The sequence below is a fragment of the Nymphalis io genome, chromosome 20, assembly GCF_905147045.1.
Source record: "Nymphalis io chromosome 20, ilAglIoxx1.1, whole genome shotgun sequence".
Lineage (NCBI taxonomy): Eukaryota > Metazoa > Arthropoda > Insecta > Lepidoptera > Nymphalidae > Nymphalis > Nymphalis io.
Window position 1 is genome coordinate 8,171,919 of NC_065907.1, and position 11,722 is coordinate 8,183,640.

Genomic DNA, 11,722 nt, shown 5'->3' on the forward strand with positions numbered 1-11,722 from the left:
AGAGTCAAGTTATTAGCAGGTCACCGTGGTATGCGTAGAGAATTCCGCATCTACGGCGACGGAAACCTACCGCCAGAGCTCCTCCTGCGCCTGGATCTATTTTCCCACCCAGACGAGGGACGTACCCTCCAAGAATGATTGTATAAATTGTGGTTCCACCACAAATCACGGAACGAGAGATGGAGATGGCCCTCAAACGTCAAGGCCAGAACCACAGCGCCGGATCCAGGGCGTATCTGCGCGATGCTCTAAAATACCTTGTTGGGAGGCTTCGGATCCTGTTCAACGAATGTCTGCGCAGCTGGCAGTTCACGCTGCCTTGGGAGGAGCTAAAATTGGTCCTGTAGCCGATGGAGTAGGTGAGGCCGGGTCTTTTAGAGACTCAGTACGGGTTCAGGGTAGGATTGCGTTGCAAGTTTTAACTTCTTAAACTATTAATATCTATGGATAACAGTGTAATTTACATCATATTATATTAATTATAACTAAATTCTATCATTGTCATTTCTATTTATTTTAGAAAGCCAGACGAGTATTTAACAGGTGGGCCACCTCATGGTAAATGGTCACCGCCGCTCATAAACATTGGCATTAAGTAATATTACCCGACCCTTACATCGTATATATGTAACGAATCTCGGGAACTGAGACTATGTTCCTTGTGCCAGTGTGTCTATAATTAAGCAAGCTCACCCACACTTCAAACCGAAAAAGTGTAAACAATACTTACTGACGCCGTTTGACAGTAGAATAAGTGATGAATGATTGATGCCTATACAACCGGAAGTGCACAAAGCCCTACCGCCAAGTTTTGGGTAACAAAAATATTATTTTCATTTAAATTGCAACGTTTTCATTTTGCCTCTAGCATATCGTAAATATCATGGGCGATGCAATTTCAATACTAGAGCAAAAAAGCAAAATTCCGAACGGACTTTTAATCTTTTTCGCGATAAAAGAACTTTTAAAACACATTAAAGTCATTAGCTTCCTCTTTATTTCAATCGTATTCATAGAAAAATAAAAACAATACAATGATAATTCCACGCATTGATGCAATCCGTGGCAATAACTCACGCCGCGTTCTGTGCTGTCATCGATCGTAATTTTACTATTGTTATTATTTATGCACACGAGTAAACATAAAATCTTCAACATTAAATTTAATATTATAACAAAAAATATATTTTAAATATAGTTTCACGTACCTTATCTTTCGGATAGTATTATTGTATTAATAATGTTTATTTACTTCGTGATAGACGATAATAATTGCTGAGGATTGGTTTAATATTAATTACAAAAAAAAAATAATTGTGTAATTATTATTATCATAACATTTACTTAATGATATTTTGCAAGACGATTAAGTTATCCTTTTTTTTCTTTTCTTTTCCGGCGTGTATCTACCGAAAAATTTTTTGCCAATGTCAGGTATGAAATAGATGACACGTGAATAAGTTATCCTTGCTTAGTTTGATCCGAATATTTTTTTATTTTGACTTACGACACAATATTAGGTATTTATAGATTGAAAGTACCATTTTTAAAATTTTACTAATAAAATTTTCTTATAAAATTCCTTATGCAAAAGTAAATATTATGATTATTATTATATTATATCATTAAATATGTATTTTTTTATTGTACTATCTCTGTAAAAGACATTTGTTAAAATAATAATTTAGTACAATAAATAATAAGTTTGATGTTTAAAACAATCAAGACATTTGTATTACCTACATGTAGTGACATCTCTGGGCATTTTTTAAAATGGTATTCCTCACACAGTTCAAGGTAAGAAACTTTACGATGTAGTAATTTCATTCATGTAAATTTATGCAAAATGACATAACAACATAAATGTAAGAAGCATTCAAATTAATATTAAATAATCCCATTTATTATCAAAGAAATAACAATAAACCCTATTTTTAAACTATAATCAAATAATCAATACAAATATTTGAAGTGTAGAAATAATTCACTCGTCTTTGGCAATTCGTTTGACGGCTGACGTTGAGTGGTGACAGCTGACACGAATAGGCATGAAATGTTGACGTTTCTCTTTATCAATTTACATTTATGTAGCCGCAATTAATGAGTTAATACAAATTACAATACAAAACTGGAAACTATTAGGCTCACATTTTATAAATTAATATTCTAAAAACTGGTTTTCGTGGATAAGATTTCATAAAGGTTGGTATGTAATTTCGCAACATAATTCGTCGTTTCTTTGTGAATAATGTTATTGAAGTGATTCATCAAATAATACCAACAAAATATATCTACGCCTTTATTACTGTTGTTAATAAGTGTATCAGTGGAAGAAAATAAATCTATGTACATTAGCTGTACGAAATTGTTAAAAAATTAACAATTAGGTTTTTAAATATGATCTGATAATTTAAGTAATTATTTTTCAGAGTAACATAAATTTAATTTATTGTCCCTGTGGCTTAAGTTTCAAACATAAGATAGTTTTTATTTTGGTAAGTGGATTTAGAAATAAATATGGCTGAAAGGGAGCCAATCAGTGGATCAAGCCGAGACTATGGGGCAATTGCAGCACCTCCCACAGTTGCCTTCGCCGACTTTAGTCCTACAGAACTATATAACCTCAGTGAAGGCATAGCTGATAATGTGAATACCATTAATAATGGATTGAGAGCATTAGAAAAGATGATGAAACAAATTGGTGGACCTAATGACAGTATTCAGCTCAGAGATAAAATGTAAGTACATTTACCTCACTTTATATATTTTGTTTACAAATATAAATATAAATTTACTTGGTGGTAGGACTTTGTGCAAGCCCATTTGGGGGAGTACCACTTAACACATGTTCTAACACCTTACATCAATACTTAGTATTGTTGTGTTCAAGTTTGAAAGATGAGTGAACTAGTGTAACTAACATAAGGGACACGTCTTAGTTGCAAGAAAATTTTCCAATCTGCCTACCTATTATAATAAAATTTATATATATACTATATATATATATATATATATATACATATTAACTTTATAAAGAAACATTATATAAACCTGTAATTTTTAGCACTTTAGGTTTGATTATTTTTATCTTTCATAACTTTTTTAATATTAATTTGTACAAATTTATTATATATTATTTAATTTTTAATATATTCTCAATACAAGTTTTCTCAAATGATACATAATATTTTCAATTACATACAATTATAATCTATTTAACAATGTATACTTTCCAGCCATGATACTCAACAGAACGTGAACAGCTCTGTATCAGCGACAGCAAGAGATATACAGAGACTAGGTGTGGTTGTTCGTAGAGGAGATAAACCACAGAAGTTACAAGTAGAGAGACTAACACAAGCTTTTAGGGATGCTCTTGCAAAATATTCTTCTGTGCAAAAGGTATATTAAGAATTATTCCACATTTTCTTTTTAGAATAGGATGGCGGACGAGAATATGGGACACCTAAAAGTAAGTGATCACCATCGCCCATAGACATTGGCATTGTAAGAAATGTAAACCTTCGCTTACATCACCAATGCGCCACCAACCTTGGGAACTAAGATACTACTACAACTGCTGTAGTACTGCTGTTTTGCGGTAGAATATCTGATGAGTGGGTGGTACCTACCCAGACGAGCTTGCACAAAGTTGTATTCCCAACAATAAACACAACACGTATGATGATATCATTTTATTATGTAAAGTCTAACAACAATGCTTTTTAAGAAGTTTCTTTTACTTCCAAATTACAGACAGTTCAAGATACTAAATATAATTTAATCTTCAATTTTAATATGCTTTCCTTTAAGTAATTTTATGATCTGGTGCTTGATTATTGCAAAGGACTTTCATTTAGTTTATAAGAATTAAAAATCAAAAAAAGTAATATTTAAGTAGCCACTTTTGAATCTCCATTTTAATTAATTTATAAATAATACAGTTAAACATATACACATTCTACTGTAAAAATTGGCAAGAATTATTAATTATTAAAAATTAATAGTTTTTTTTCTTTTTACTATTGAAATAAATATGTATATAATAATGATATCCTGGGACATTTTTCACTCACGGCCGTCTGATCCCAAATTAAGCTTGTATAGAGCTATGGAAACCAGACAACTCATACACTACATATACTATTTTCTTTTGTAAGCACATACTTATATAGATAATTACACCCAGACTCAGGACAAACAGACATGTTCATGTATACAAATATCTGTCCTGGGTGGTATTGAACCCACGACCTTCCGCGTGAAAGACAAGCATCCACCAAATTTAAATATTAATTAAATTAAATTTATTAAATTATTACTACATACTACATACTGATATTCCATATGAAAATAAAAAAAAAAAACATTTCTCTTTTAATAATCTTAATAATCTTTGATAGAATCAAAATGATAATGGTGATAGCGACAATGTTAAGCTATTGTGTGTTATTGTTATGCTTTGTTTTTGCTTCATTTATCTCATATTACATTTTAAATTTAGAATAAAGTCATATTATATACAATATATAATACATATTATATATAATATTCTTGTAACATTTCAAACTGTATAATTCCTTTGTATATACTTTCTTAACATAGTATTAGGGCGCACAACCATATTAGATATACATATATCACATATTTGTCTATATATACAAAAATACCAACAATATCAGACATATTAGACAGAATATTTTATTTATATTTTTCAATAACCTCGTTAATTTGTAAGCAAAGTAAAAAACTAAATGAATAAAATTAAATTTTCAGCAAGTCTCAGAAAAAATGGCAGCTCATATGCCAACTCAAGGACGTTCTAGGAACGACCCTCAAGCTCTAGAAAGACAGGCCATTGCAGATGATGAAGAAGCCTCACTATTGTCTAATCAGCAGGCTCAGGTAAGAAAAATATAATATGTTCTATGGATTTCACTATAAAAAAATGATCTGAAAAACAACACACAAATCGTCCTCGGTCGTTATAGCCGACCAGCAAGTATTTCATTATATTCAGTAGCTAATAGCCCCCAAACAACGCTCTTATGACGTCAGTTTGATGAGCTATAATTCTCCGCCCCTTCACATAGGAACCTCATCTTTTATTACGATTAATATTATCTGGAAAATAAAAAAATAACGCCTCTTTTTGGGTATATTTATTTCTAAATCTTGTTTATTAGCGACTTACATATTGCGTGACTGTCTCGTTGGTCTAGTGGTTAGATATATAAGGCCGCAGATCCAGAGGTGCTAGGTTCAAAACCCAAGTCGGGCCGATTCTAGTGTGTGTGCACTCCCGTGCCTCCGAAAGCACGTAAAGCCGTTGGTCCTGCGCCTGAATCTTTTCATTCGGATCAGATTTCTTTTCCATCGCATTATGAGAATGACATAATAGAGAGAGAACCTATGCTTGTACACACACTTGCATATACTATATTATATCCTGGCCGCCGTGGCTGAAATCAGGAGTGTGGCAGCATCATTACGAAAGACCGTATTTATTGCCGTATATACATATAATAAATATGTATATAAGCCTGTATATAAAGTTAATAAATTTTCAGGCTCGTCTCGTACAATTCGAAACGAGTATGCTCATAGAGAAGGAAGCTTACATGAATAAGATAGAGGCCGATGTCCTCGACGTCAATCAGATCATGCAGGAACTGGCCGACATGGTGAATGCGCAAGCGCAATCCGTTGGTAAGAATTTGACAATTCACTTATACACATACACTAAAAAATTACATCATCTTACATGATTTATTTAAATTATCCATAAAATTACTTAAACCGTTTGTAAGATACATCTCATATGAATACAATTCATAGCTAACATAAGTTACGGGTGTATCATTTTACTTTTTGTATTATTATAACTATTAGTTTTATATATAATTACTGTAATTTTATCTGGCATAGACCGTTCTAGATCTCGATCTAATCAAAGGTATGGGAGCATCATAATATGATGAGTAATTGTCTACGGGATCATCATATTATGATGCTCCCATAGACACTGACTACTACAAACAATTACTACTTTTTACCTACTAGTTAATCATATTAACAGTTTTATACTCTTTATACATAAGCCTTTTTTTTTTATTGCGTCCCCTCGGATTATAAGTGAGGGAATGGATGGTGTAGCTTTGTTTACTTATATATATATAGGTACACAAATATAATACAATCAAGACGTACATTAAAATTATGAACTGATAGAAGTTCTGTTAGAGATCGCTATAAGCGATAAGACCGCCTTTGCACACCATTTTTTTTATTTTCTTTTTCTTTGATTGTGTCCTACTTTTCTCATTTTATGTATATGTTGTGCAAAAAGTGTTAAATAAATAAATAAGTTTAATCTAGATTAATTCCTGAATATGTGTACACGGTACGCCCATTAAAATATTAATATAATAATATAATATTAATTTTTTCCACACTATAAAACCTTCATCACACTTGACGAGCCGTTGTTATCGAAATTCTTTAACGACTATGATCGCTGAACACAAGATATCTTCCTTCTTCTCAAAGGAGGACCTTAGTCCGGCTGCCTTGTCTGTCTGTATGTGTATTAATAATAATATTACAGATACTGTTGAAAGTCACATTGAAGCTGCGAGCGCCAGCGTTGAAGCGGGAGTCGATGAGTTAGCCAAAGCAGCTGAATACAAACGTAGATATAGAAGGAAAATGATGATCTTCATTTTAATCGGAACTATTCTCGCTATCATATTTATCATATGGGTGGTAAAAGCATTTAAATAATCACATAACCAAATTATATTAATACAACTTGCATATGGCAATCATTATATTTTTTATTATACGCCATATTTTTTTCTGGTCATGTTCTTTCTCCACTAATGAAAAAAAATAAAGAAAACGTTTTTGATTGTGTATATATATATTTAGTAACAAACTCAAACGAAGGTATGATTTAATTCCTTTGTCTAACTTTTAAATTTCATCTTGAAAAAAAAACAATATATATAACAACAATATAAAAGGTAGAAAGGAAGGCTTAAACATTGTTTACTTCGTGTTATGATAATGTTAAGGAACAAAAACTTTTCAGCGAAAACTGATCAAAATTTTCTTACAATGATAATTATTTGGTTTATATTTATAACTTATTGTGTCGATTTACACTCAGATATATTAATACTAGAGAGACAACAATATTTTAAGATGTTCCAGCATTCAAATGTCAAAGTGACATTGGCAAGAATATTAAAATTTTGTCACTACAATGTATTTAAAAAAAAGAATACGATTAATTAGATGTTATATAATCTACATATAATAGATTTTATGCTATAAAATGTTTTTAATTTAGTAAAAGATTTATTGTACCTTAATCGAGAATTACTGATATGTTTATGTGCTCGAGTAGATTTAAAAATAAAATGTAAAAAATGTTTAATTTACAATAATTGTTACTGGTCTATAATATAAAGAGATTGATATAAAAAGGTGTTTAAAAAAGAAGCGAAACAAGCTTTGCAATTAGAATTTTCATTTATATATTTAATTTAAAAAACGAATTTTATATATACGTATACTTATCACTCTTAATTTAAACGAACAAATTTTTTAATAAAAAATAATTTAATTTAAATATTTATTTTTTTAACATTGCGTTCTTGTCTGCTTAGTTTTAAAAACCAATGAAATAAGCATATACTTTCAATATTTTTATTTATAACTTAAAAGTTTTTGATTGTTTATTTTTCAATCAACATCATAAATCTCGATAAATACGTCAGCAATTAATAACAGTTACCTGTGAATAACCATTTTCATTAATAAAATGCTAAGATTCAAAGATATCAAGTTGCTATAAATTAATGCAAACAGCAGTGAGCAAAAAAAGTAGCAACACTTTAATTCGTTCTTCTAAATGTAATTATTGTAACCTTTAATTTATAAAATACAAGTGTTTGCTTAACAACATCAAATTATTATTTTAAAGTGATAAACAGATTGCTTATCATAAAAACCAAAAAAATATATACATTATTAAAAAAAGAAAAAACATTTTGTCCATAATAATTGTTATATTTTTTATATATATCGTCTATTAACCCTTTTTAATATAAAAACTGGCAATAATAAGCATATGGGTTATAACTAATGGTAAAGATTTCAAAACAATCACCAATTTGTTTTTACTTGTATTTGTATTTTTGAAGTAGAATATTGTAATGTAACGTGTATGTCTAAAAAGAAATTTGAAGACTTATGTTCGCTAACGCAGGAGAACAGTGATGCAAAAAAAACAGTATTCGTCTTCAGAGCAGAAATGTATACGAAACAAACTCATCATACTTGCATGCTTTAAAAATCTACTTTTGTCTATGATTATTTTACTATGAAATTGCATGATTTTAAAACACTATACCTTTGTATGTTACTAAAGAAAATCTGAATTCTAAATTTTAATGCAAATGCAAAAAATATGATTGTTTTTATTTAGATAAATAGATAAAATTTCGTTATTCGTTTTTTACGCTTAGCTTTAATTTATAGTTATATAGGTGGTTTAAAAAAAAATAGACATGATAATTTGATGATGAAAATTACTGATATTATTTTTAACTATATTCTAAAAACGTCAATATTATTCATAAGTTTTATTACCAACTTTTGATAATGGTAACAATTTTTTTTTTCTTTTCTGGCAACAACAAAATTTTGGTGTTACAAAATATACTTGGGGTGCTATCTTGATATATGAGTGACAGTTGCCTAAATATGCATGAAGTCAATGTTACCATTATCAAATAGGAAAACACTTAATTTATTTTAATATAAACAGTATTTATTTTGTTATTCTTATTTATTTATTCCATTAAAACAAAATATAGATAAATCGTAATATAAAAACTGTAACCCTTCAAGTATTTACCAATATATATTATAAATAAATCATTCTTCAAAGTTATGTTTTTTTATTTTAGTCTGTTTATTACTAATTAATACTTTTTCATGCCCCGCTTTCGTTGTCATTTTTTTTTTTATATTAACGGTAGGTGAACGTGCAGATGGACCTATTGATGGTAAGTGGTCACCACCGCTCATAGACTTTGGCGCCGGAAGAAATATTAACCATTCCTTACATCACCAATGCGGCACCAACCCCTGTCCCTGTCATGTCATGTCATGTCATGTCATGTCCCTTATTCCAGTAGCAGCCCTGGCTCCTACTGGAATAAGGGATATCCTTCAAACATAACAATACTAAGTATTGCTTATTGACTGTAGAATATGTGATAAGTGAGTGGTGCTGCAAGCCCGTCGTATAATTATAATTTGAATATTTTATCCTCATTAAATATAATCCTAAAACGTGAATCGTAATGTTGTCTTTTCTGTTAATATAAATTAATTCTGTTCATACTTCTCTCATACAACAGTAAAAACTCACAGCATTAAGAGGCGGATATCAAACCCCCTGTGCCCTAAGTTTGCGGAGAAGTGTCACAGGTCAGCACAGTGTAGCACAATGTCTCATCCCACACTGATTTATTAAACGGCTGAGGGGTTGCATCAAGATTTCACTTGGTATTTTTTATATATTTAAGGAGCGATATTTTTTGTAAAAGTTTGGTTCGTTTAAAATAAAGTTTGTGTCGTTTAATATATTGACGTCAATAATTTTTTTTGTGATATATTGCTTCGGAGCAAAAGGAGAACAAGTACAAAAACAGTTAGTATTTTGCATTTTTCTTTAATTTCTAATAGTTAAAAAAATAAAAAAAGAGGAAATGCTACAAATTATGTAAATTATTATATATTTAAGGAGAGATATTTTTTGTAAAAGTTTGGGTCGTTTAAAATTAAAAAACATTAATAAAAATACTGTTTATTTATTTACATTTTATTCCATTAGTATTGAGAGACTGCGTTCATCAAACAGAATATTGTGATAAGAATTAAAAAAATAAATAGACTAATAATACAACTAACCAACCAAGATATTAAGGCATCGGGACAAAGTTTTACTTTCTTTATTTAACAATGTATGAAAATTATTAACTTGTCGCCGTAAACGTAGAGCTACAACGGCTCTGTGATCTTAAGCCTCTACAGCACCTTATATTTTAATAACATTTTTTTATTATTATATATTGAATATGATGAATTATATAACCAAAAGAATTATAGAATTTAAAAAAGTATTTATGTACATTCAATAAAACCTTTTTATTTCGTGATATAAAAATAAAAGATATTTATTTATTTAAACTTCGAATGTGAGATGCAAAATAAACTTAAATATTTCATATATTTTTTATAAAAATATTTCAAAAAACATTTTAGAATTATTATTGTTTTATTTTTTCATGGAATATCCTGGTTGGTTTTACAGTAAATATTAAAACTAAACAATTGATTTCAGAAATCAATTTTACAACTGAAATAAGACAGTCATTACTTAACAGACAATTAATTAAAAAAAATTAACCCACATGGTAACATGAAATTTTGACTCCCACTTATATATTAAAAAGGTTATTGTCGATATAAATCATTTATTGTTATAAAGGAACATCGTACAAAATAATCTTTAAAATTAATGGTTTCTAAATGCCCCTTTCACAGAAATCGTGACCCAGACCCTAGATCAGAGTGGACACGACCTTCAACAATGAAGGAAACGACCGAGAGAGAAATGCCCCTTAATAAACTTAGCATATACGTATTAATGTTTAATGAAAAAAAGTTTTTTTTTCAATATACAACAACTAACCCGACTAAAGAAAATCATTCAGCTTGCATTAAATTCAACATTCTATTGAGATTTGATATTATGTACTAAACATACATATTGCGATTAATAAATTGTAGAAAAGGTAAGACATAAATGCTTATTAATTCTTCGTTTACAAATATATACTCTTCAATAACAATACTTCGACAACAGTTCACTGACTCCCATGAAATTGACTCATAAATATATTCATTGGAGTTATTTACCTATTCATTTGGTCATAGCTCACCACTAGATGGCGTTACACCACAAATTCTATATAAATAGATCAACCGTTGCCGTGACAATTGGGTATGTTTATAAGCAAGACATTTGTCATGTTTTACTAGAACTTTGTGTAGTAGTGTCTAAAAACATCAAACCCCAATATTACGTGATATATTACAAAATGTGTGAGAAATACAAATATACATACATCAGTGTGAAATATTTCATTAAATCTAAACCCTGTTGAATCGGAAGCCTAATGTCAAACTCACTAGCAATCACAATCGTAAAAATAAACAAACTGTATAAGCTCTACAGGTCTTGATTATTATATATTTATTTATACTTCAACACTATTCCATCTAAATATTTAAAGACACATATATTACTTAGTTCAGATAACAGCTTCGCCGAGATTCTAAAAGCTATTTTATTACAAATCCATAGTGAATACCATAGACTATATTTAATGTCACATCAATTCAAGGTCATAGTTGTTTATTTATACTCCTGGAATTGGCTTTACGATTTTTTAAAAGGATCATCGGTTACAATTATTTGAAAACCACTGTGTTACCAGTTGTTTGACAAATAGACTGAAACCACATTGTTAATTTTAAAATAGTCATAAGTCGGGATAGTTTTTCTTGTGTATTAATTTTAATAATATGAGCAATTATTTGACTAAATTTATTGACATGATTTTAGACATGTTTACTAGTA

The 11,722-nt window shown here is 29.6% G+C and overlaps 1 protein-coding gene across 2 annotated transcripts; it reads left to right on the forward strand.

Moving 5' to 3' along the window:
- Positions 1 to 2,052: 2,052 nt before the first annotated feature.
- LOC126776396 (syntaxin-12) lies at positions 2,053 to 8,924 on the forward strand. Of its 2 annotated transcripts, none has more exons than XM_050498890.1 (6): positions 2,053 to 2,202; positions 2,430 to 2,738; positions 3,237 to 3,402; positions 4,777 to 4,905; positions 5,571 to 5,709; positions 6,608 to 8,924. In XM_050498890.1, exons 2-6 carry the CDS (start codon positions 2,518 to 2,520, stop codon positions 6,781 to 6,783), a joined length of 831 nt encoding a protein of 276 aa, XP_050354847.1. In that variant the 5' UTR covers positions 2,053 to 2,202; positions 2,430 to 2,517; the 3' UTR covers positions 6,784 to 8,924. The 2 variants fall into 2 exon arrangements, with proteins under 2 accessions (XP_050354847.1, XP_050354848.1); XM_050498891.1 differs by having other exon boundaries at positions 2,070 to 2,206.
- The last annotated feature ends 2,798 nt before the right edge of the window (positions 8,925 to 11,722 follow it).

Bases quoted from the DNA above. Each gene is read 5' to 3' on its own strand.
- LOC126776396 (XM_050498890.1), top strand. From the start codon at position 2,518: ATGGCTGAAAGGGAGCCAATCAGTGGATCAAGCCGAGACTATGGGGCA. The intron at 3,403-4,776 runs GTATATTAAGAA...TTAAATTTTCAG, and splicing joins AATATTCTTCTGTGCAAAAG to CAAGTCTCAGAAAAAATGGC. The intron at 5,710-6,607 runs GTAAGAATTTGA...ATAATATTACAG, and splicing joins TGCGCAAGCGCAATCCGTTG to ATACTGTTGAAAGTCACATT.